The sequence below is a fragment of the Capricornis sumatraensis genome, chromosome 2 (genome assembly GCF_032405125.1).
Source record: "Capricornis sumatraensis isolate serow.1 chromosome 2, serow.2, whole genome shotgun sequence".
Lineage (NCBI taxonomy): Eukaryota > Metazoa > Chordata > Mammalia > Artiodactyla > Bovidae > Capricornis > Capricornis sumatraensis.
Genome location: NC_091070.1, coordinates 184,381,417 through 184,409,061, shown reverse-complemented (window position 1 = coordinate 184,409,061; position 27,645 = coordinate 184,381,417). Strand labels below are relative to the sequence as shown.

The 27,645-nt window shown below is 38.9% G+C and overlaps 1 protein-coding gene across 3 annotated transcripts in view; it reads left to right on the top strand.

Moving 5' to 3' along the window:
* Positions 1–27,645, top strand: part of PATJ (PATJ crumbs cell polarity complex component) — a 364,628-nt gene that overhangs the window by 87,312 nt on the left and 249,671 nt on the right. For all 3 annotated transcript variants that reach the window (XM_068992464.1, XM_068992473.1, XM_068992482.1), the window contains exons 17-21: positions 1,791–2,000; positions 10,470–10,586; positions 12,213–12,608; positions 20,549–20,672; positions 26,187–26,361. In XM_068992464.1, coding sequence (XP_068848565.1) covers positions 1,791–2,000; positions 10,470–10,586; positions 12,213–12,608; positions 20,549–20,672; positions 26,187–26,361 — 1,022 coding nt within the window. The remainder of the gene's footprint in view (positions 1–1,790; positions 2,001–10,469; positions 10,587–12,212; positions 12,609–20,548; positions 20,673–26,186; positions 26,362–27,645) is intronic.

Below are 27,645 nucleotides of genomic sequence, written 5' to 3'. Positions count from 1 at the left end.
CTTTGCATGAAGTGGCCAAAGTATTGGAGTTTCAGCCTCAGCATCAGTCCTTCCAATGAACACCCAGGACTGATCTCCTTTAGGATGGACTGGTTGGATCTCCTTGCAGTCCAAGGGATTCTCAAGAGTCTTCTCCAACACCACAGTTCAAAAGCATCAATTCTTCAGTGCTTAGCTTTCTTCCCAGTCCAACTCTCACATCCATATATGACCACAGGAAAAATCATAGCCTTGACTAGATGGACCTTTGTTGGCAAAGTAATGTCTCTGCTTTTGAATATGCTATCTAGGTTGGTCATAACTTTCCTTCCAAGGAGTAAGCGTCTTTTAATTTCATGGCTGCAATCACCATCTGCTGTGATTTTGGAGACCCCACCAAAATAAAGTCTGACCCTGTTTCCACTGTTTCCCCATCTGTTTCCCATGGAGTGATGGGACCAGATGCCATGATCTTAGTTTTCTGAATGTTGAGCTTTAAGGCAACTTTTTCACTCTCCTCTTTCACTTTCTTCAAGAGGCTTTTTAATTCCTCTTCACTTTCTGCCATAAGGGCGGTGTCATCTGCATATCTGAGCTTATTGATATTTCTCCCGGCAATCTTGACTCCAGCTTGTGCTTCTTCTCGCCCAGCATTTCTCATGATGTACTCTGCATACAAGTTAAATAAGCAGGGTGACAATATACAGCCTTGATGTACTCCTTCAACTAGGGGTATCTATACCATGTCATAATTTTAGGTTATATTATTTTTAAATATACTTTTGAAATGCAGTGATATATGCCATGGTTTTCATTTCTTTTTGGAATTTAAATGATTTAGTGAGAAGATTTTATACTGGTCGAGTGCTGAAGAATGGAGTATCATTTCCCATAATACACTTATCTTAGAGCTTGCCTGTTGCCCAAGAACGATCATAGATGGGCTTGTTTTAGGTCCATAGTATGACTGTGCTTCAGGATGTCAGAGCCTTTCCCAACTCTCCCTACACCTTTTGTGCTGTGTCCTTAGTCGCTCAGTCATGTCCAACTCTTTACGACCCCATGGACTGTAGCCCACCAGGCTCTTCTGTCCATGGAATTTTCCAGGCAAGAAAATTCCTGCTGAAGCAGGTTGCCAGTTCCTACTCCAGGGAATCTTCCCAACCCAGGGATTGAACCTGTATCTCTTCCCTAGACCTTTTGTGATACAACAAAGTATTAATTACCACAATTTTAAAAAAGAAATTTATATGTATTGAGCAGTAACTCATACATACAACTAAAATTGTTAAGTTTATATCTTTATTTTGATACAAGCTGATATTCTTGTGGCTGTATAGAGTGATATTTGAATAGATTTTGTCTCTGGAAGAATACCACCAGAATACTGGACACATAAAGTAAATAGTCAGACATACTCTTTTCTGTTGAGCTCTGCTGTATTGCACTCTGTAGATATTTCATTTTTTACAAATTGAAGGTTTGTTAATAACCCTGTATCATCAGATGATGGTTAGCATTTTTTAGTGCTAAGGTATTTTCAGTTAAGATATAACATTTTTTTGAAACATAATGCTATTGCACTCTCAGTAGAGAGAGTGTAGTATAGTGTAAGCTTAACTTTTATGTGCACTGGGGAAATGAAAATACTCATGTGACTCGCATTATTATGGTAGCTGCTTTATTATAGTGGTCTGGAACCAAATGCACAATATCCCTGAAGTGTGCACAAAGAAGTGCACACCTGTCTTAAGGCTCTCTATTTGTTTTTAGAGGACTGACTCATCTTTCTATTTTCGCTTGATCTTTAGGACCCCTTAGATCCCACCAGATCAGTGATTGTGATCCGCTCCCTGGTGCCGGATGGTGTGGCAGAAAGAGGTGGAGAACTATTGCCTGGTGACCGTCTGGTCTCAGTCAATCAGTACTGTTTGGATAACATCACACTTGCTGAAGCTGTGGAGGTGTTGAAAGCTGTGCCACCAGGCTCTGTGCGCCTTGGCATCTGTAAACCTTTGGTGGTAAGTGTCGAATTTTGTTAATATAGTAAATGATAATACTGTAATAGTTAAAAACATGGATTTTGCAGACAAATTCATCTGGCCTGACATCTCTGTTCCTCTGCATATTATACACGTGTCCTTGTGCAAGTTTCCTAATGTCTTTGACTTAATGCTCAGAAAAAGGAATGTCTACATCATAGGATTTTGAGGATTAAAGATGATATTTATTAAGTGCTTAGCACATTACATACTAGCTGCCAGCATTAGTAGTCCAACTACTACTACTTTTATCTTCATACCTTTGGCACAGAACTCTAAGTTCTCACTGCATTCCATATTGCATGAATTAAAATAAGCCTGTTTACGTGTTTTAACTTTCATTTGGGCACAATGTCAGAATGGTTCAGCAAGTTGAAATCAGTTAACCATTATCATTTTAATGATGTTGCAATGAAATCATATGATTTTCTGACCATCACAGTGCCTTGTAACCCCTAGCATCTAAACTCTGATTTGGTTAAGCTACCCTGAAGTCATCTTATTGTTTAATTTCATGTACTACGTCAGATCACTGTTTCTTTTTCTTTCTTTTCTTTTTTTTTGCAACTTCCCTAGATCACTGTTTCTGGCTGAAGTATTATTAGTTATGATGCTATTGAGGTTCCCCAATGCCCCACTTAAAAAACGACTAGTTGATAATTGGTATTGAAGTATTATTGAGTGCTAACTTTATGTCAGTCCGTATTGTAAGCTCTTTACACAGACTAGTTTACTCATCACAGAAACTTTAAGAGGAGGTAGTCCTCTTATTACCATCATTACAGATGAGTTAGTCCGGACATAGAGTTGAGTAACTTATCCAAGATGATATAATTAGTAAGGGGCAGAGTTGAAATATGAACTCAGCGGAGTGACTTCAGACCCTGTGTTCTTAGTCGCCATGCTGTATATTCCTATTTTAAGTTGTTGTCACTAGTTCAGTTTCATGCAGCATGTCTGAAACAGATACCATGATTGTAATAGAGTGTTGGACTGGATTTCAAGAAATCTGGGCTCTGTTTCTAATTTTGCTGCAAGTTACCTCAGTGGGTCTCAAATTCACCCATATTACATAGACATAAGAATCACCTTGAAGATGTTTAAAATGCAGTTTCCCAGGTCCTACTCTCAGAAATTCTGATTTGGAGGTTCTCAGATTCTTAGGAATCTGCCTTATGTGAGTCACCATTGTATTTCTGACGCAGAATTTTGTACTTTGAGAAACATTGTACTGGTAATTTGGTCATAGGTACCCCATTTTTCTAAGCCTACTTTTTCATTTCTGAAGACTGAAAAAGACTAGAGAATCGATAAGATCATTCTTAACTCTAAAAGTTCTTTTATTCTGTGAAATATATTAGCATACTATGGGCTTCCCTCCTGTCTCAGTGGTAAAGAATCTACCTGTCTATGAAGGAGATGCAAGTTTGATCCCTAGGGTGGGAAGATCCCCTGGAGAAGGAAATGACTACACACTCCAGTATTCTTGTCTGGGAAATCCCATGGACAGAAGAGCCTGGCAGGCTACAGTTTATGGGGATCACAAAAGAGTTGTACATGACATAGAGACTTAACAACAACAATGAGTGTTCATATAGATAGATATCTGTCTATATACAGTTATATGTTCATTTGTAAGATGTAGATAGATTCATGTATTACGCATAATATTTTTGCACTGGAGAATTTCACATGACCTTCATATATTATTCATCACATATTACACATAAAGATGCCTATATATTATACCTATCAGTTACTTTAAGCACTTCAAAATGGAATATGGCACATAGCTAAGGCAAGGTCTTGACTGTATTATGTATTTGGTGTGTGAGTTTTGCCATGGTCAATATATACCATGAGACGCTTGGTTTGATTTTGGGACAGATTAAGGAGGGGGAAGTTTGATGTGTTTTGGGGGACCTCTTTATTGGCATTTTGGATCGTGGCAAGAACTTTGTCTAGATTTTCCCTGATGATTATTTGCCTGATTATTGGGGTTGCCAGAGGAAGTCCTAATTATTTATGGCCTAAAGGACCTAAACAGTGTGACTTTACTTTCAAGCAGTTTAAAGAAGTCTCAGGCAGTGTAAAGAGCAGAACGTAACACCAGCTGGCTGTGGGTTCCTGCTTCTGTTTCTGGTAGAGCTAGAGCTGCAGAAACCTTGGGGCCTTGGAGTCCTGCTCTGAGAGGTTTTGAAATGCACAGTTGTGAGGGGGCTCCTTGCCTCAGCTTCCCTCAGTGGGTAAAAGGCTGCCAGGGTGCTGGGGAGTATGAGGCCAGTAAAGGAATGAGAGAAAGTCACTTTCAAGAACATAGAAATTCTTAGTGGAATTACCACTAAGCATTGCTTCTTTAACATCTGGGTTCTTTAAGCAAAACTGTCTGTGAATGGTAAATAGCCACGCATGGGTCTTTTCTGAGGCCTATCTGTCTCTGTCTCTTTCTCACAGTCCAGTGGGTGGCCACTTATGCCATCACCTAGTGTTTGCTGAGCATTTGTTCTGTCCTCAGCAGAACTGGGGGGAGAATGTGAATAAAAAGGTCCAAAGTCAAGTTCAGGCAGAAAGACTATGCATATGTAACAGGAGAACAGAATTCTTTTTTGTTAAGTCTTATACCATAGGTATAGATATGTACTATCTATATAATATAGATATTATGTAATCATATATTATAATCTCATGTAGATACTTATTTGCCAGGGTCCAGCCCCAGTGGATCCAGGGAATTCGAAGGTGGGGATGGCGTCAGCGTCCTTGGAAAAATACATATTTAATTGCAGATATAGAGAGAGATTAGAAACGGATAGTGTAGTAGGAAGATTAGTGAAGAAAAAGAGGCTGAATAACTTGGATTACGTGGAATAGCATCCATGCTCCAGATGGGAATTCAGCCAGAAAAACGAAGAGCAAGAAAGAACGACATGGGGGTATCAGTCTTTCCGGAAACTGACCCCATTTCTTTATTTTTGGGTTTGCTTATATACCTTTTGTTACACATAGGGATGAATACAGAGTCATGTGGGGGTCAGCAGTCCTGACCTTTATCAAAATCAGGTGCTTCACATAAAAAGGTCTTAGGGATTTTATGATCCTTTCTTTCTGATAACCAAAAAACTTATTTCTTCCAAGGGTGTTTTTTCTTAAACCAGGCACCACCCTCCAAATAAAGTTACATTCCTATAGGGTGAGGGTGTAGTGAGTTACAGTCAAGAAAGGAATTTATTTAACCCAAGGTTAACATGATTAATCTTAAAGGTTAATACTTATTTCTCCTATATGTTAGTTATATTCATTATAAGGGCAGGGAACATGGAGATTTAGCAACAAACATCAGCCCAACAAATGAAAATCCTTTCACCAATCCTCCCCTTAAGATCTATTTAGTCTTAAGATAGCGATAAAGTTACATTTTTACATAGTAAGGACACAGTGATTTATAACAAAGCACAGTGATCTATTACAGAAGAGAAAACTCATTAACTCAAAAGTTCTAGTATTGCTAACATCAAAAACTACTATATTTCCTTTGCTATATTCCAAATACATTGATTAATATATTCCCAGGTGCCTAAGGATATGGAAGCCTGGCGGCAATCATTGACTCAACAAGAAGAAAAAGCCCTATGCTAATTAAGACTCTCAAAATACTCCAAAACTCTCTGTGCTGTTTATGGTTAAGAGGTAGTAAACAGTCATGTGCATAGTGGCAGGAGTATGGATAATCTTGTCACACAAGCTAGTCTGTCAGCAGAGAGGTTTGACCTGAGACATCCTTGTCCCACCCAGAGCAGGGAATTAGCAGCAATTATTGACACAACAAATGAAGAACCCTTCATCAATATAATTCCTAACCAACACACTATACTAATAATTTCTAACTCCCCAAAAGATTTTGCCTTTAGTAAGTCTAAAACATCTCGTGCCTCTCAGATTGGGAGGCTGTAAACAATCACATGTGGCCGGACTAACCTATACAGGTGGGCTAGATAACCTTCAGAGGAGTCCGTAAGCTGAAACACTCTCGTCACACCCAAGAATTTTTATTGCCTTGGAGCTGCACGTTTACTCCTTCTCCGAGAGAAACGGTTATGGGGGAGAGCCCCCGTAAAGTCAGAGGTGTAGGTGAGAGCATAAAACAGACTCTGGCTTTGAGGTTAGATGCTCAGGAACAGGGGGTTTCCTGAGGCTTGATCACGCCTTTGCGTATGCCAAGCCTCCTTCCTCCTGACCTTTGCCATGGGCGGAGTTCCTCATGCTGGCCCCCGGCACTTATTATCTATATATTTTCCTGTTAACTACAAATGTGACTTCTCTTTTCCACAAACTCACCTCAAAGGTCCTAGATAAAAAATGAATGAGCTGACTTTAAAAAGTGCATCGTATCGGACTTCCCTGGTGGCACAGTGGATAAGAATCTGCTTGCCAGTGCAGGGCACATGGATTTGATCCCCGATCTGGGAAGAGTCCACATTCTGCAGAACAACTAAACCTATGTGCCACAACTACCAAGCTCGCGCTCTAGAGCCTGCGAGCCGCAGCTACTGAAACCACGTGCCGCAACTGCTGAAGCCCACATGGTCCAGGGCCCGTGAGTCAAACTACTGAGCCTGTGCTCCAGAACTACTGAAGCCCGTGCACCCTAGAGCCTGCACACCCCAACTATTTATTGAGCTCACACACTATAACTATGAAGCCTGTGTGCCTAAATCTTGTGCCCCACAAGAGAAGTTGCCACAGTGAGAAGTCTGTGCACTGCGGTGAAGAGTAGCCCCCACTCACCGCTGCTAGAGAAAGCCTGTGCAAAGCAACGAAGGCCCAGCACAGCCAAAAATAATACGAGAAATAAATTAATGAAACAAAGACACTGTATCTTCAGAACTCACAGGACAGAACTGTTGGTGGAGTTACTGAGCCAGACAACTGTGGGTTTGGCTTAGCTCTGTGATTTGCCAAGCTATGTGTCTCTGTGCCTATTATTTAACCTCACCAGTTCCTCCTTGGGACCATGTAGTATGCTAGAGTCAGACATGACTGAGTGACACTTTTCTTTTTCATGCATTGGAGAAGGAAATGGCAACCCACTCCAGTGTTCTTGCCTGGAGAATCCCAGGGACAGAGGAGCCTGGTAGGAGATCATCTATGGGGTCGCACAGAGTCAGACACGACTGAAGCAGCTTAGCAGCAGCAGCATGCTAGTTTAGAGCACAGGCTCTAAAACAAGATGGCCAGGATTCAAATTCTGGGTCTGTAACTGCCTAGTTATGTAACTTTGAGCAAATTACTGTGCATCTGTTACTTATCTGTTAAATAGGGTTATTAAGGGCACCTACTTCTTAGAATATATATTAATATGTTAATAAATATATTAAATAAATTGATATATTTAAAGTGCTAAGACCTGTACCTGTGATATACATATACATAAATATATATATTTGCTATTATTTTTATGTAAATATAAAATCCTGACTTAATAGAATAAATAAATAGAACTGGTACTCAGTTCTTAATATAAAGATTAAGCTGAGACAAAGCATGTAAGTGTCTACCATGGATTGTGATGTATAGCTAGGACTTGGTAGATAGTGGCTGTGTTATTACCTGGAACTGATGCTGAGCTGGTGAGCACTAGGATGGTTGTCCTTCTGATGGAGAGTGGCTACACTGTACCATTGTTAAATATTTTGAGTATCATCCTGTATAAACTTAGGCATTTCTTAATATTAAGGTCTGTTCCTGGGAAAGTGATTTTTTATTTAAGGAATACCTAAAAAGAATTAAAAGTTGGAGAAGTTTTGACCTGAATATGGCTTTTTAAAAATTATTAAATCCCGGGGTCCAGCCCCAGTGGATCCAGGGTGATTCGAAGGTGGGGACGGAGTCGGCGTCTTTGGAAAAATACATATTTAATCACAGATATAGAGAGATTAGAAATGGATAGTGTAGTAGGAAGATTAGTGGAGAAAAAGAGGCTGAATAACTTGGATTACGTGGAATAGCATCCATGCTCCAGATGGGAATTCAGCCAGAAAAACGGGAGCAAGAAAGAAGCGATATGGGGGAATCAGTCTTTCCGGAAACTGATCCGATTTCTTATTTTTAGGTTTGCTTATATACCTTTTGTTACACATAGGGATGAATACAGAGTCACGAAGGGGTCAGCAGTCCTGACCTTTATCAAAATCAGGTGCTTCACATAAATGTATAAAAAAGGGTACATCATCTTCTGGCCATGAGTGAGACCTGCTGACATTTTATGATCCTTTCTTTCTGATAACCAAAAAACTTATTTCTTCCAAGGGTGTTTTTTCTTAAACCAGGCACCACCCTCCAAATAAAGTTACATTCCTATAGGGTGAGGGTGTAGTGAGTTACAATCAAGAAAGGAATTTATTTAACCCAAGGTTAACATGATTAATCTTAAAGGTTAATACTTATTTCTCCTATATGCTTAAAGGTTAATACTTATTTCTTCCTATATGCTAGTTATATTTATTATAAGTGTAGGGAACATGGAGATTTAGCAAACATCAGCCCAACAAATGAAAATCCTTTCACCAATGCTCCCCTTAAGATCTGTTTAGTCTTCAGATATGATAAAGTTACATTCTTACATAGCAAGGACACAGTGATTTATAACAAAGTACAGTGATCTATTACAAAAGAGAAAATCCATTAACTCAAAAAGTCTAGTATTGCTAACATCAAAAACTACTATATTTCCTTTTCTATATTCCAAATACATTGATTAATATATTCCCAGGTACCTAAGGATATGGAGGCCTGGCGGCAATCATTGACTCAACAAGAAGAAAAAGCCCTATGCTAATTAAGACTCTCCAAATACTCCAAAATTCTCTGTGCTGTTTATGGTTGAGAGGTAGTAAACAATCATGTGGCAGGAGTATGGATAATCCTGTCACACAAGCTAGTCTGTCAGCAGAGAGGTTTGACCTGAGACATCCTTGTCCCACCCAGAGCAGGGAATTAGCAGCAATTATTGACACAACAAATGAAGAACCCTTCACCAATATAATTCCTAACCAACACACTATACTAATAATTTCTAACTCCCCAAAAGATTTTGCCTTTAGTAAGTCTAAAACATCTCGTGCCTCTCAGATTGGGAGGCTGTAAACAATCACATGTGGCCGGACTAACCTGTACAGGTGGGCTAGATAACCTTCAGAGGAGTCCGTAAGCTGAAACACTCTTTTCACGCCCAAGAATTTTTATTGCCTTGGAGCTGCACGTTTACTCCTTCTCCGAGAGAAACGGTTATGGGGGAGAGCCCCCGTAAAGTCAGAGGTGTAGGTGAGAGCATAAAACAGACTCTGGCTTTGGGGTTAGATGCTCGGGAACAGGGGGTTTCCTGAGGCTTGATCACGCCTTTGCGTATGCCAAGCCTCCTTCCTCCTGACCTTTGCCATGGGCGGAGTTCCTCACGCTGGCCCCCGGCAATTAAAGAAAAGTTTGGTCTAATGAAACAATGTACATTAAGTACTATGTACTTGCACTTAATCAAAAGATGAGAATTAATTTGAAAAACATTTGAAACCAAAATGTTTTCTTCAGTACAGAAGTGCTTCTTTGGTTGCCAGAGCTGGGGGCTGGGAGTCGGCGAAATGGGTGCAGGTGGTCAAAAGATACAAACCTCCAGTTATAAGTCCTAAGGATGTAAGGTACAGCATGAGGACTGTAGATAACAATACTGTGTGGTATATTTGAAAGTTGCAAATGTTTTCATGGTGATTATTTTGCAACATATACATATACCAAATCATTATGTTGTATACTTAACACTAATATAATGTTGTATGTCAGTTGCTGCTGCTGCTAAGTCGCTTCAGTCGTGTCCGACTCTGTGCAACCCCATAGATGGCAGCCCACCAGGTATCCCCATCCCTGGGATTCTCCAGGCAAGAACACGGGAGTGGGTTGCCATTTCCTTCTCCATTGCATGAAAGTGAAAAGTGAAAGTGAAGTCACTCAGTCATGTCTGACTCTTTGCGACCCAATGGACTGCAGCCCACCAGGCTCCTCCATCCATGGGATTTTCCAGGCAAGAGTACTGGCGTGGGTTGCCATTGCCTTCTCCATGTATGTCAGTTCAGTTCAGTTCAGTCGCTCAGTCGTGTCCGACTCCTTGAGACCCCATGAATCACAGCATGCCTGGCCTCCCTGTCCATCACCAACTCCTGGAGTTCATTCAAACTCATGTCCATCAAGTTGGTGATGCCATCCAGCCTCATCCTCTGTCTTCCCCTTCTCTTCCTGCCCCCAATCCCTCCCAGCATCAGGGTCTTTTCCACTGAGTCAACTCTTCATATGAGGTGGCCAACGTATTGGAGCTTCAGTTAGAATTCAATAAAAAATATGTTCATGGTTTACAAAACAATTCTTCAATCATGCTAAAAAAATTTTAAATGCTTCTGTTTTCAGGAAGGTGATAAAGAGGAAGAAAGTCACATTTTACTTTCAAGCAATAATGAAGACAAGACTGAGATTTCAGGAACAATTCATGATATAAATTCATCTTTAATACTTGAAGCACCCCAGGTATTTAGTACATTTTTTTCCCATGTAAACAGTTGCTATTATAAAGAAGACAAAAGTTTGTTCTTACTGTCTTGGCTAAATAGATACAAATTAAATAGTCTCCCCCTTAAAAAAATTTTTTTAAACTGAAATCTTTTCTCTTTTGTATCACATTGCCTCCATAAATGACATCGGCTAGGTATAAGACATTTTCAAAGAACAAACATACCTGACTTTATATCACTAATACACTCTTAAAATTTTGAGAGCAGAGAGTTTTGAAAATAGACCTGCATTTAAAATGCTGTAGAACAAGAGCTATACTAAAGAACTTTTTTTTCCCCAGAAGAACTTATTGAATACTTTCTAAAGAAGAATTATTTAGTCAAATGTTACTTTATACTTTAATATTAGAAAGTATATTTTGAAACTGTTCCTTTTTCACTCTTAAAGTGAATTGTGTTTATTTTGCTTTTAGCAGTTAGAGTATGGTTTTTCTTAACTTGATAACAACTGTCTTTTGATATTCTTTGCATAGTTTGTTGACAGTGTCGAAACCTGATATGTAGTACTGTAGTGTCCATTATATATTTTTTTCAGTTTATACATTTTTTGTTACAATTTCTTAACTGTGTGACATGTTTAAATATACCTTCTAAATACAGTTTTTTTTCTTTTTTTAAATAGGTTACAGTATTTGCCTCACTATATTAACTTAAAAGCATCCCTGCAATGATGTCTAGCTACAAGTGAGGAAGCAATGGGAAGGTGTAGATTCTTTTCACGAATGTACATTTATTGATATTTAATGACTAGGACTTAAAATAGGAAATGTCATTGATCCTTCAGAGGGAATTGGGCCTTATTGTGCTTAGCACCCTCAGGTCCCTTGAAGTTAGGTCAAAGGCTCAGCTGATTCATATATTCCTCAAGTGTTCCTAAGAACTCAACAAAATTCCTGCTCATGTGTGGGGACCATCTAGCTTTAGTTCTATATTCTTGCTCTTTTGATTAGTGAAGTTTGAATTAATAATAAAAAATAATTAAGAAATAATTAATTCCTTTTTGTTTTATATTATTAGTGCAAATGCAAAAATCAACTTTTGTTAAATGGTGTATTATGAAAGAGTCATACTCAAAGTAGTTGCACATATTCCTTGTATCTTTAGTTTATAGAGAAGGTTTTGTAAACATTCAAAGAGCCATGAACTTTTGAGTTACATAAACCTGATAATCCTGACTTTTAAGTCTTTGTTTTCTTCTGAGATGGTATGAGTGCATCCATACTTATGTGTTACTTTTTATATGAGATGCATAAGTTAAACATTCAGTGTAGCAGTTTAACAAAATTCCTGCTTCTGAGAATTTTCAGGTGGTTAATGTGTAAGGAACCTTTTAGACTACTCAGTCACCTTGCCAAAGGCAGATTGTTGCCTCTTTTGTTGTTTCTTTTCCAGGTTGAGGTTTGTGTGGCAGTAAGGTTATATTTTCCTTTATTGTAATGGAGAGCTGTTCGGGTTAACCATGCATTGGCATATAATACTGTTACTGCAGTTATGCCAGGGGTTAATTTTCCAGTTAATGTGTAGAGTGCAGCTTTAAGACAGAGTTTAAAGTTTCGTTTTGTTTTGCAATTTTTATTCACAGGGATTTAGAGATGAGCCCTATTTTAAAGAAGAGCTTGTGGATGAACCGTTTCTAAATTTGGGAAAGGCTTTCCAGTCCCATCAAAAAGAGATAGACAATAGCAAGGAGACCTGGGAAATGCATGAATTCATGGTCCCTAGGCTGCAGGAGATGGGTGAAGAAAGAGAAATGCTTGTTGATGAAGAATATGAGCTCTATCAAGACCAACTTCAGTCCCTGGAGTCGTATCCCTCATCACACATTCAAGAAGCTGCTCCTGTTCCGTCCATGAAGGAGGTTCACTTTGGTACACAGTGGTTCCCGGATCGTGAACTGCCCGAGCCTCAAGAAGTGGGACACATGATGAGCATGTACCCTCAGGACATGCAACAGTGCAGCTGTAACCCGGACGAAATGGTAAGGGATTAGAATGCATTTTCCGCATCCTTCCTGACTCCTCCCCTCCCCATCTCTGTGCATCAATCATGTAACTTTTAAACACACGAACACAATTTAATGGATATTTTCATCATTGAACATTTTTTTCCCCAAAAATGTACCATACAATGTGTTGGTTTTAAGTAAAAGCTCATCATTTCTTTATTGTATAGCTTCTAGTTGGAGTCAATAAGCTACAGTTGCTTTGCTGTTATGATGTGGTTTTTGTTGTTGTTGTTGTTTTTAACCTTGCCTTTTTAGTGATGTTTTCCTCCTGATACCTATTTCAAGGAAGAGTTCTTTCATCATTTGTGATTTAAAAAAAAAAAAAATTCCCTCAGGGAGATATAGCTCTGTATTTCTCACATAATGTGTTTGTCAAGAAAAATCAAGGCAAAATTGATTAAAAGATTTGTTATTTCTGTCTTGCTTACCCACATTGTCCTCTGTTTTATATATAATACTAAACAGGAAGTCACTGAACTCTAGACAACTATCTTTACATTTGTGATACTGCCTGTGGACAACTTGGCAGGAAAACATTGTATTTACTAAGTTTGCTCTTGCTATTAAATCACCAGTAAACTTATTTTTAAAAATAAAATTAAGGTTAACTGGCCACCAACTGGAATCTTTTGGTAGGGATGTTTTTAATGTTTTATTTTTGTTTATTTCCTGACCCAAATTAACTTCCAAGCAAATGAAGAGAAAGTTTTCTGTATGGAGTACGTAGTGGCGTGTTCGGAACAGTACGGTACCCTCCTCAGTGAGGTCAGCAACTTCCCTGCAGTGGTGTGCAAAGTGGCCTTTGTTTGTTCCCTCACAGGGCAGATAGAGCTGGGTATTGTCCTTGCCTCCCTTCGACCTTCCTCCGCTTTTCATTTCATTATGGGTCTCTCTGCTATGCGAGATGCTATATTTATGTATTTAAGGAACCCTTGAGGATTACCCTTGGTACTGGACTCTGGGCAGTCTACCAGAGAACAGATGTTTTGGAATTATGTGAATCATGAGGGAAGAGGTGACATAGAATCACCTGGTATGTTGCTGTTGACACTGGTTCTTTCTATCTCCGCCAGTCCCATTCAGTCCCATTCCTGTGTCTGTTAAGTGCTTGACCTCAAACAGAATATTTAGTTATATGGAGCAAATTATGAATATATAAATAAATACTCTTGTTATATCTGTTTTCTTCTATAAAAATAAAATTTTCCATTTACTCAAATATAAGGCAACCTGAAATATAGTCCCATTTTAATATATAAACTTTTAGAGATATAGATGAATAATATATTCACAATATTTACTTTATATATTTAGTTAAGTGTCCCTGTTTTAAACGCTGTAAAATATCAGGTGTTTGCCTGTTCTTGGATTTAATGAGGGAATTTTACTCATATTCCTTCAATGCATATTTAATGTCAGAGTCTACATTATTACTAGAATCACTTTTTGGTCTTCCAATACTGTTTTTCAGCCATACCATCTTCATTTCCATCTATGTTGTTTGAGATATAGTAACTTTTGAATCCATACTATCAGTCAAAAGTTTATTCTCAATTATCATGGCGTAACGTTAGGTTTTAAAAAAATTCCTCTTGTAAGTTTATATTGATGACCCAATCAATCCACAGTGTAGCCACTTCCTCTATTATTTATCAAGCTCATTATAAAGCTTGTTTTAACAACATTCAGTGCTCACAGTTTGAATGATACACATCCTAGTTACTAACTTTGTTAAACTTCCCAGCTTTCTGATTCTGCTAGGTAACCTGTAGGAAACTACAGGCTCCTTAAACTGGCATTGATTAAGATTGTTTTAATCTTACCTAACAGTACCTAACAGTACCTAATCTTACCTAACAGATTGTCTTACCTAAACAGTATTTCTTTCTTTAAGTAATTATATGTTCCTGCTTTTGGGCATTAACTCTCTCTTTTAAATTGAAGTATAGTTGATTTGCAGTGTTGTGTTAATTACTGCCGTACGGCAAGATGATTCAGTTATACATACGTTGCTGTTCAGTGGCTAAGTTATGTCTGACTCTTTGTGACCCCATAGACTGCAGCATGCCAGGCTTCCTTGTCACATTTTTACCTGTTCCATTATGGTTTATCATAAGATATTAAATATAGTTCTCTGTGTTATACAGTAGGATCTTGTTGTTTATCCATTCATCTATAAAAGCTTATATCTACTGACTGCAACCAGGAGGAGGGCCATCTCTTCCCCAACTCCATTCCCATTGGCAACCACCAGTCTGTTCTTTATTTCCATGATTCTGTTTCTGTGTCATAGATAGGTTCATTGGTGTCATATTTTAGATTTCATGTAAGTGATACCATATGGTGTTTACTTAGTATGATAATTGCTAGTTGCATCCATGTTGCTGAAAATGGCATTATTTTGTTCTTTTTTATGACTGAGTAGTATTCCATTGCATATATCTAAACATCTTCTTTATCCACTCATCTGTCAATGGACATTCAGGCTGTTTCCATGTTTTGGCTATTGTGAATAGTGCTGCTATGAACATGGGGGTGCATGGGTCTTTTTGAATTATAGTTTTTCTGGACATATGGGCATTAGCTATTTTCCCCATTTCCCATCCATATTCCCACAGTGATGAGTGTAGGTGAATAAAGAAAAATGTTTTCCTTTACCTTCTTAGGTTCCTTTGGGTAGGGCCCTGGAAATTAAACTGACAAAAGACAGATTATCAGAAGCAAAACAATTTATTAACACCTGCAGCATGCACACACACAGGAAAAACTCAGTGATAGGTCACTCAAAGGAAGGGTTAGAACGTGGGCTTATGCAGCATCTCAATGAAGGACGGTACATTTGTAGATGAGTGTCAAGATAGAGGGAAAGGGATTCAGGCTTTTAGGCTTAGCTACTGTGTGAAGGTAAACATTATGGGGGAAATTGATGGAACATAAGGGTTGTTTTAGTAACGTTTGTCGTATACATTTCTCTTGGTGTCATCTCTGAGGTGGAAAGAGTCTAGAGTCATCTTTGGTGATTGAGAACCAGGGGAGGATAGGAAACTTATCTGTGTCTCTTCTTTTTCTTCAGCTCAGAATAATCTCTCTGCCAAAGTGGTGTATTTCCAGGTGGGATATCCCAATCCTCTGTAACAGTTGTGCCCACATGATCAGGATGGGTTTGGATCTTTATCTGTCTTACTGTCGTTATGGTGGGCTCCATGGTGATCATTTATTATTTAATATTATAAGCTCTGGGTGAGTGGATTTTAAAACCAGTCACATGCCTTACAAATATGTAATTCCCGGTACTCTTCTATTTAGAGGCTGTCCTCTAGAAGGCAGTGAAACATTATCATTCTGTCCTCATTATAGCTGATAATATCTATTTTGGGCTACAAGTATAGCTATGTTTGTGGAGTGCAATAGTACCCAGCTACTTATAAACTTATCTTTCTCTGCACTCTCTTACTGCATTTTAGTTGAAGGATAAAAGCATCAAGGTTGATAGATCTGGTTCTTTATTTTTAGTTGTGATCAAATATACATTATATGAAGCTGAGCATTTTAACCATTTTTAGGCTGACTGTTTTCATGGAATGAATATACTCACACTATTGAAGAACCATTACGAGCACCCATCTCTAGGATTTTTACGTCTTCCCAAACGGAGACTCTGTACCCAGTAAACAATAAACGGCCCATTCTCCTTTTCCTTTATCCTCTGACAACAAACCACAGTTTTACTTTCTGTGTCTAAGAATTTGACTGTGCAAGAACCTCATGTAAACAGAATCATACAATATGTATCTTTTGTGTCTGACTAATTTCACTCAGCGTGATGTCTTCAAGGTTCATACCTGTTGCATGTCAGCATTTGCTCCCTTTCTGAGGCTGAATAGCGTTCCATTGAATGTATGTACCCCATTTTGTTTGCTTGTCCATCAATTGATGGACATCTGGGTTGTTTCTGTCTTTGGCTATTGTGAACAATGCTGCTGTGGACACTGCTATACAAACATCTGTTCAAAACCAAATTTTGGGTGGTACACACCCTGAAGTGAAATTGTCGGGACATGTGGTTATTCTGTTTATTTTGGGGGAGAATCATGCACTGTTTTCATAGCCGCTGTGCCATTTTACATTCCTGCCAGCAATGCATGGATTTTCTAATTTTTCCACATCCTCACTAACACTTGCTTTCTGTGTTATAGATAGGTGTGAAGTGGTAGCTCACTGTAGTTTTGATTTGTAATTCTCTATTAGTGACATTGAGCAAATTTTCACATGATTATTGGCCATCTTCAAATATTCTTTGGAAAAATGTCTAAGTCCTTTTCTCTTTTTGAAAATATCTGATTCTTTTTGTCTGAGACTAAATTTATGCTCTCATTGTCTTCTCTATTTAGCAAAAAAAACTGAATTAATTTTTCTAAAGGTCTAACCTTTCATATTCACTGTATTGAAACCTCAGATTTAGGTATCAATTCTTATTCCTCAGTCATAATTGCCATTAATTAAAATAACCAAATGGTTCAAAAATGATTGTAAATTTTTTTCTTTTTATTTTACTATTTTTTCTTTTTTAATATAAATTTATTTATTTTAATTGGAGGTTAATTACTTTACAATATTGTATTGGTTTTGCCATACATCAAAATGAATCTGCCACAGGTGTACATGTGTTCCCCACCCTGAACCCCCCTCCCTCCTCCCTCCCCATACCACCCCTCTGGTGCTGGGGTCCTGCCCCGGTCGATCCAGGGAATTCGAAGGGGAGATGGCGTAGGCGAGGAAAAAATTTATTTAATTAGAAATATAAAGAGAGATTAGGAAAAAATAGTATAGTAGGAAAATTTAGTGGAGAAAAGAGGCTGAATAACGTGGTTTACGGGGAAAGCCAATAAAACTCCAGGACAAGAAGCTTGCACCATCTACATTAGGCCACCGGTGCTAGTTTGAATAGTGGAGGGTGCCGCGCACTGGGCTCCCTCTCTCACGGGACTTAAAAGCCAGGGCAAATTAGTAGACGTGGCGAGCCTCCTTGCTCCAGATGGGAATTCAGCCAGAAAGAGTAAAGAGGAGACACGGGGGAAACCAGTCCAGCGACTGGCCCGTCCTCTATTGTCCAGAAAAGCCTTTTATACCTTATTTTGTACATAGAGATCAATGGATAATATAAAATTATGCAGCATCAGCAGCCCTGACTCTTATTGAGAGCAGGCTCTCCCTCTGCATACCTAGTTGTATACACAAGTCTTAGGTGATTTACATCATCTTCTGGCCAGAGGGCCAATTAACATTTTACAGCCCTTTTTCTGATAAGGGTTTGTCAACCAGAAGACTTATTTGCCCTAACAGTGTTGTTCTTCCCAAAGTCTGGTGCCACTCTCAGAAAGCACTAAATAAAGTTACATTCTTACATAGCAAGGATACAACAATTTATAACAAGTAAAAGGAGTATAGTGATTTATAAAGAGAAAAGTAATTAACTCAAAAGTCTAGTGTTGCTAACATCAAAATACTGTATTCCTATTTCTGCATCCCGATTATGTTGATTAATATCCCTCAGGTGCCTAAAAGATAAAGAATATGGAGGCCTGGCAGCAGTCACTGAGTCAACAGTGAAAACCTGTCACCAATATAATTTTTAGCTCTTTAGAAAAGGCTCTGTATCTTTAAGATGCTTTAAGCTTTGTGCCTCTCACGGTTGGGGGGCTGTAAGCAATTCACAAGCTGCAAAAAGTCCAGGGGAACCTGTCAGGCAAGTTAGAGAGCCATCAAAGGGGTTTGAGCTGATGCAGGAGACTGAAGCCCTGAATTAACTTTTTTCCAGAGAATGTCCGAAGAGTGAAAAGCACAATAATAAAGCAGGCAGACTCTGGTTTTGGGGGTAGATGTTCAGGAAAACTCAGGGGGAACCCCCGAAGCTGGATCACGCCTTTGCGTTTTGTCGGGCTTCCTTCCTCATTACCTTTGTCACAGGCGGGATTCCTCACACAGGCTCCTGGCTCTCTGGGTCATCCCAGTGCACCGGCCCCAAGCATCCAGTATCCTGCATTGAACCTGGACTGGCGATTCGTTTCATATATGATATTATACATGTTTCAATGCCATTCTTCCAAATCATCCCACCCTCTCCCTCTCCCACAGAGTCCAAAAGACTGTTCTATACATCTGTGTCTCTTTTGCTGTCTCACATACAGGATTATCGTTACCATCTTTCTAAATCCCATATATATGCATTAGTATACTGTATTGGTGTTTTTCTTTCTGGCTTACTTCACTCTGTATAATAGGCTCCAGTTTCATCCACTTCATTAGAACGGATTCAAATGTATTCTTTTTAATGGCTGAGTAATACTCCATTGTATATATGTACCACAGCTTTCTTATCCATTCATCTGCTGATGGGCATCTAGGTTGCTTCCATGTCCTGCGATGAACATTAGGGTACACGTGCCTCTTTCAATTCTGGTTTCCTCGGTGTGTATGCCCATCAGTGGGATTGCTGCGTCATAAGGCAGTTCTATTTCCAGTTTTTTAAGGAATCTCCACACTGTTCTCCATAGTGGCTGTACTAGTTTGCATTCCCACCAACAGTGTAAGAGGGTTCCCTTTTTTCCACACCCTCTCCAGCATTTATTGCTTGTGGACTTTTGGATCACAGCCATTCTGACTGGTGTGAAATGGCTCTAAGAAGTTCTCTTGTTTTATTCTAGAGTACTAACTAGTCATATTTCCTTTCTCACCTCTATTTAATATTTGAATTGAATTCTATGTACTCGAGGCTCCTTTGGGTATCTGATATAGTTTTAACTCAATTATATTCATAATCTATTTGATAAAATCTAGCAGTATTTGGTACATCAGCTTATGAGAGGTCTTTTTCTTACTGTTGAAGTGTGACCCATATAATCATGAAAAAATTTGGACTGTTGTAAAAAATAAAATTTATATATTTTTTGGACAACCTAAATTTCCAACAACAGAGAATAACACAGTGCTGTTAACCTTAAAAGAATTAAGGCAGTGGTCCCCAATGTTTTTGGCACCAGGGACTGGTTTTGTGGAAAACAGTTTCTCTACGGACCATGGTGGGGGAATAGCTTCAGGATGATTCAAGCATATTACATTTATTGTGCACTTTATTTCTATTATTATTACATCAGCTTCACTTCAGATCATCAGGCATTAGATCCTGGAGGTTGGGAACCCCTGATTGAAGGTGTTTGTCTGTGGTGGCCATATGCTGCAATTTAATTTCATACATATAAATGTTTTTTTAATATCATAATAAAATACATCAGTGAAAATTGTATGTTCTGGAAGATTATAACTTTGGAAAACCATAAAAGACATGTGTACAAAAGGAAGACCGGGAAAGCGTAATAACTACTGACTGTGCTTATCTGTGGGTTTTAGGTTCGGGGAACAGGTTGTTTGTTAGGTAGATAAGAGTGTAAGGGACGGCATAGCAGAGGCTTAGAACTATGAAAATTCACCAGATGTTTCTTAAGGCTGTGAAATTCACCAGGTGTTTCCAGATCAGCAACGAAGCTATTTAAGTTGTGATCCAGCATAATCCAGAATGTAACGTGTATCAACCATTGACCTTGCTTGCCTTGATAGATTGTTTATTCCTCTACCTTGGTGAATGTTTATTTGAATGCATTTATTAATGTTTATAAAATAATTTTTTTGTTAAAAAATCCAGTGTTTGGAAAAAACAGATTTTTACTAGCCTGTTCTCTTGCAGATATTAAGTTACTAGCATTTGTAACTGCTTACCACAGTATAAAACGTTACTTGAGAAGGCCTGTTTGCAGGGCCAGTTTTCCACTATCATTATGATCTGGATTGAACAACATTATGGTGTTCCACATGTTATCATAAAGTGCTAATGCATTTCTGTTTTTCTTCCTCTCGAGATGAAAGAGAACTTTGGCATCGATTCCCTCTCCTCCATACCCTCAACTGAAGGAAACACTCAACAAGGCAGATTTGATGATCTGGAAAATCTTAATTCATTAACAAAGAGTAGTCTGGATTTAGGTTTGTGATTTTCATTTCTCATAAACACAAGTTATATTATTTTGCAATCTTTCAGTATTATTTGTGTATATGACAAATTTTACTGTCATATTTTCATTCATTATATTATTTTGAATTGAAATCTGCTTATTAATTAATCTGTTTCAAAATATCTGGAAAAGTAATGTGACTCATATTTCAACTTAGAGCTTTCAGATTCTTTCTGCTTTCTGTGAGGGCTGCATTTTCCCTGCGTCATTTTGCTTTTTATTAGCTGTGTGAATTACAACTAAAACTACTACCATATACTGAATCTGAAATAAGTCTCTGCTAATATATATTAAAATCTCTGATGCTATTAAGTGATACTGTTAGCTCATTGAATGGGGTTGTTAAATATTAATAAAGAGAGACATATTTTAAACATTTATGAAACATTTTTATAGCCATATATTACAGTCAATTTTGGCACATTAATAACTTAGTTTCCATTAAAGAATCCTAAAAGTATAGTGCTTCTCCTTGCCTCTTCCCATATTGATTCTTATATATTTTTGAAAACTTGACTAAAAAGTAATCTTTCCTTATCCAACACTGCAATATCAAATATCATTGTAATATTAAGATTCCCTAGGAGAGACTGGTTAAGTTCTTTCAAAGTATTGGGATTTATAGAGCCATTGTTCAGGATTTATGCTGTCCTTCACCTGTTTTGACTCTACTTATGGGAAAAGTCTTTCTCTATGGGCAGTTCTTGTCTTATATGATAATATATTTTTAGGAGAGAGAGATACCTGTAGAAAGTTATATAACTGGTTTATATGAATTCAACATTCTATCAAGTAAAATCTAAAACAATGAGGTTCTTTTAATGTCATTAAAGATTGAAGGCATCTATGAGATGATAACAATTGCTAGTTCCCTGCCAGTCAGAATACATCATGAATAGTTAATTTAAAAAATTAAGATAGTTAATTCTGAATATCTTAGATTAAGTGAATCTATTCAATTTTTCATAATGTATAACTGATTGTGGCTAGGAGAAAAATGTAACTTTTTTCACAAAAATTCTCCTTGCCTACTGTTTTTTGTCTTGTTTTTTAAATTCACCACATTTCTGTAGCCCTCTATTAAATACTTGAGGAAGAGTTATGGCACAAATGAACGAATTGATGTGTTTGATTACCATTGATATTAATAGTTTATAGTAATATCCAGCATTGTTCCAGATCAGATAATTTTGTTGTGGAGAGCTTCCCTGTGCACTGTCAGAGGTTTAGCAGCCTCCTTGCCTTCTCACCCTAGATCCCAGTGGCATTCCCATTTCTAGTCATGATCAAAATCAAAATGTCTCCAGACAATGTCAAAAAGTCCCTTGGGAGACAGAATTTCCCCAGGTTGAGAACCATTCACTGTTTTATACTGTCAGGATTGAAAGCAGTGGGCTGGAAATACGGGGTGAGTGTTTGTGAAGACGGACATTGGAGTTAGGAGAGAGATAGGGGAAGGGACTTTGTCCTCATGGGATGATTCAGCCTTCCTCTGAGTCCTCCTCTGGGTATCATTTAAGTGACTCCAAAGTTATTTCCTCTGCCTTCTGCTGCCTGCACGAGTTTCCCAGGGCCCTGTAACAAGTTACCACACACCTGGCGGCTTAGAACACCAGAAGTTAACTCTCTCACTGTCCTGGAGCCCCTGAGTCCTAAATTAGATGCTGTGCTTCTTCTGAAGGCCTTGGGAAGAATCTGTTCTTTTCCCTGTCCAGCGTCAGGTGACTCCAGCATCTTTTGGCTTGTGGCTGCTTCCCTCTAATCTCTGCCTCTGTCCTCACGTGGCCCTCTCCTCTTCTCCATGTCTTCTCTCCTTTTGTCTCTTACAAGGACACCTGTTGTTGGATTTAAGGCCTGCTTGGATTGTCTCATCTCAAGATGCTTAATTTAGTTACATTTGCAAAGCCCTTTTCTCCATGTAAGGTCTCATTTATAGGTTCTATGGCAGATATAGATATCCAGATGAACCATCAATCAACCTCCTGTACTGCCTTAATCTAATATTTAGCAAGGCACTTGGATTCTATTTTTGGAGATTATAGCTTTAGGTATTTAGCTACATTTGTATACCTTAGGCCTGTCCTCACTAGGAAAGTGCTCATAACCACATGTGTTTTGGAAAATTTTTCAACTATCAGTGAATTTATTTTTGAGCATTCAGAGCAAAAAAAATTTTGAGAGCTGCCAGAATGCTGTCTGGCAGTTGCAAGTACTTGGATTAATGCTAACCATGTGTGAACTGAGAAATTATTGATACAGTCAGTATAGTTTCATTCCCAGGTCCCTCAGTACTAAGCCGTTGATCTGCTATGTCACCAGCAAACCACCCACTTCTCCAAGCTTCCCCACTTCCGCAGCTGTAAAATGGTGCAGTTGGGCTAAGTGTTCTATAAGGCCTTTTTCAAATCTGTAGCCCTTTGACAGAGAAGGCAATGGCACCCCACTCCAGTACTCTTGCCTGGAAAATCCCATGGACAGAGGAGCCTCGTAGGCTGCAATCCATGGAGTCGTGAAAAGTCGGACACGACTGAGCGGCTTCACTTTTCACTTTCATGCATTGGAGAAGGAAATGGCAACCCACTCCAGTGTTCTTGCCTGGAGAATCCTAGGGATGGGGGAGCCTGGTGGGCTACCGTCTATGAAATCGCACAGAGTTGGACATGACTGAAGCGACTTAGCAGCAGCAGCAGCAGCAGCAGCAGCAGCCCTTTGACTACTCTGTTAGTAACAGAAACTTTAAGAGTCACTTATGAGCAATTAAATTAAAAGTTATTTTTGAAAACCTGTATGTTAAGGGCTATTCTTCACCCTTTACTTAATCTAAAATTGTTGTTCAGTCATTAAGTCATGTCTGACTCTTTGTGACCCCATGCATTGCAGGACGCCGGGCTTCCCTGTCCTTCACCATCTCCCAGAGTTTGCTCAAATTCATGTCCTTTGTGTTGATGCCATCCAACCATCCCATACTCTGTCACCCACTTCTCTTCCTGCCCTCAATCTTTCCCAGCATCAGGGTCTTTTCCAGTGAGTCAGCTCTAAAATCAGGTATCCTCAAAGACAGAAAGTAGTTATATTTCCCAGTCTGATTGGCCCTACCTAAAATGGGCCTCCAGTGAACCTGGATGAATTTCTGTCATTGCACCCAGAGTCAGGTACACTTGTGAATTCACACAGTGGTCTCTTACAATAAGCTTCTGGAGGGCAAGGCTTATATCTGATTATGTTACCACAGTGGGTGCTCAAGAACTATTTCTTGCATGAGAAGGTGATATGCTGCTCCTGTGTGGTGATTTAACAGCATGCCAGTTCTGGCATGATTTAACTGGCATGATTTATCAGTATGCCAGTTCCCTACCTATTTTTTTCTTGTCTGGTTGCTAAGTTGTACAGCAACCCCTTTTCTGCATGGATTCTTCTTGCCTTTATTTTGTTTATCTTTCTCTTCTTGCACCTCACTAAGTATAGACCTTTTGGAAATCACACCCATTCCTCTCCTGGTAGCATTAACTTCCGTTTATCCAGGGACTTTTTTTTTTTAACTTTCCTGTTTTCCTAACTGTGTTTTCCTGTTGTGGCCGTTACCTAACAACCACATAGGCCCCAAAGGATATGATTTATTTTACGGGCTCCCAGATACCATGGTGCACCTGACAAGCAGGTCTGTTAAGTCACCTATGTCAAGCACGGTGAGAGAGGAGAGATGTGTACCTGAGCACTGCCAAGGAGGAGGAGTGGGCAAAGGGTATGGGCAGCCCTGTGTGGAGCAGGTAGTGAAAAGTTTTAAACAAACTGCAGCCTCCTAGGAAACTCATGCTGTAATTTAATAGGCTGCTTTACCAGTGTAGCTGGATGGGAATTAGCTCTGCAAATAGAGCCAGTTCTCTGTTCTTTCAACTCTCATTTTAGGCCATTTCTGCAGAATCTCTGTCCCACCCAGTCCCTCCTTAGGGGAGAAGGTAGACACAGGGAGCTAGAGCAGTGGTGCGTGTCTGTGGATTTGACTGCATGCGTGAATGTGGGCCCAGGGGATGGGCTGAGGGGTGCCCGGTGATGGGGGAGAGGCACCTGAGACTTTCTTTAATACCACCTGAGTGTCACAGTTACTTTCACCCCCACCCCCCACTTCAGATTCTCTGCTGTATTTCCTATACTGTATTAATCAGTGTTACCAACTGATCAGATGCTGGCTCAAAGCGTCTAGACAAGATAAAAAGCGGAAGTACAAGTGAGTTTACTAGAAAATCTGTTCAATATGAAGAAATGGAAAGTTTAAATGATGCTTATAGGAGAAGTTTTCAAAGAGTATCTAAATCTCCTAGTGATCAATTTTAATTTTCTAATAAGCCACTTCCAAAATATACTATAAATGTATGGATTTAAGGGAGGCATTTGAAACACCATTTTTTATATTTGTATAACATAGTTAAGAAAGATTGGCTGGGAATTTGTAATGGATTAGATGTAACGGATACTGAGGTGCATCCTAAGAGCGACGAATGGGTTTATGCCAGCCTGCGTGCAGGTCTCTAAACATGCACCACAGAACTGCGTGCACAGCCCTGCTGCCCTAGGTATCCCTTTTTCTTGCAATAGGAAGGTGACACAGATGACATGTTAGGTAAATTCACACTTTCTGTTTGGCAAAATTCCTCGGCCTGGAATTCCCCATCTATAAAATATGATTGCTGGTATCTCTTGTAACTAGTTTAATGTGAGAATTAAATAAGATAACAAATGTAAAAGAATTTTGGAATTTATAAACAAAGCCCCTTCAAAAATGTGTTTTCATTTGATTATTTGGTTTTCTGTGCATTTTTTTTTTTAAGTCAGTGAAATGTTAGTGTGTCTGTAATTGAGACAGCCTAGATCAATGAAGGAAAATTTGTAGTAAAATAAGGAGATAATCTCCATCATAAAGGAGATTAGCTTTTTTTTTTAATTGAAAGATTCTTTAAATTCTACAGTCGTTTACATTTTTAAAAAGTTTCACAGAATCCAATAATAACCCTTTCCCCCCTCCGTAACCCTATACTGCTCCTCCCTGCTTCCCTCTCCCCACTGGCCACCACGAGTTTGTTCTCTGTATCTCAGTCTGCATCGCTCTTGCTTTATTTGTTAGTTTGTTGTATTTTTTAGATTCCATGTATGAGTAATACCATACAGTATTTGTCTTTCTTTTTCTGACTTATAAGAAAGAGTCTTTTGATAAAAGATTCATATTGCTAAAATAGTATCTTTTCACTGAAGCCATGCTTAACATTGTAACCCTCTTCCACTGAGCAATCCCTATTTCCCTTCCTTGCAGAATTTTTTTTATCATAGTACTGCCATCATCTGACATGTTAAATATTTTGCTTATTTAGTTTAGTATAAATAAGTCTTCTACCTGCAAGGGGTCTGCCCGTGTGGATATCCATAACTCTTTGTTGAATGAATGATGAATGAATGTATCCTGTGCTCACCAACATCTGGTTTTGCTCTTTAGGCATGATGATTCCAAATGATGTGCAGGGTGCTGGCTTGCTTGTTGAACTTCCTGTTGTGGCTCAGAGAAGGGAGCAAGAAGATTTGCCTCTATATCAACTCTCCAGGACTCAAGCTGTTCCCAAGGTTTCGGCATACGCAGGAATGTTGTCTTCTAGATATACCCCTGATGCATGGTATGATATTATTTCTCTGCATTTTCACATTATAAAGTAGCTTTCTTTTAGCTTCTATTAAACAACAACAACAACAATAGGTCATGTTTATGGTGGAACATTTGTAAAGTGCACAAAAATATTTTGAATAAAACCCACTATATTAAACGATTACTGTGAGAATTCCCCATGCTTAAAATTGTACCATATATATAATTTTGTATTCTCTCAGTTATGTGCAAAATGGATTACATAGAGTTTTTAATCAGATAATGGAGGTTAATTAAGAATTTAACAACTCAAGCAAGAAATACACGAGGACAAATTGAGGAAGGATTGGACTTAAGAGTTGGAGGATCTATAGGAATTGTTGGCTGATAACATGTGGGAAGTGAGAAGGAGAAGGAGGTGACCTGTGTTTCTGAATGGAGCAACTAGATGGCTAGCAGGACCATTAATCCTTTGGCATAAGATTATAGGAGCATAAACAGGTTGAAAGGAAAATGATGAGTTCAGTTTGGGACATTTTGAGGGTTCAAGTATCCATAGAACGATGAAGTGAAATGGAGTTAATTAAATACATGTCTCCAAGGATTAGTGTTGAGGTCTATCCTGATGTGGATACCTGGGGAACAAGATCAAGTGAAGGTGAAACTCCTGGATTTGAATAGTCGTCCAGGGGAGGCTCAAGTAATAACAGAACAGGGCCAAAACTGGGGTCCTGCAAAGCAGCAAAATTAAGGGCATGAATGGAGGAAGAAAACAGTGAAGCGGAGTGAACAAAAGATGGAAGGAAATTGATGAGCTGGAGGTTGATATAGAAACCAAGGGAAGAGAGCATTTGAACAAAAGCATCATTACAGAGTATTGTTACATGCTACAGAGAGAGGTCACGGTAGATAAAATGGAAGTTTTCATGGGACTTGATCACATGGATGCCCTTGGTAAGCTTAGAACAGTTTCATTAGAGTGGAAATCAGAGAGTAGTAGGTTGAGAATTGAACAGAAGTCAGAAATTGGATAAAGTAAGAGTAGACTAGTGTTTTGAGAAACCTGATCATGAAAAGAGGCAGAAAGAATGCATGTTACCTAGACAACTGGAGGGCACTGTAGGACTGGGGCAAGGGGATGTATATATGTATACACACACACATACACACACAGACTGTAAGTGTGAAAGATCCAGAACACACACACACACAGACACACATAGATTGTAAGTGTGAAAGATCCAGAAAAGGAATATGTAGATGCTAGAAAGTGGGTGATTAAACACAGTCCCTGGAGAGGGTGGAGGGAGAGGAG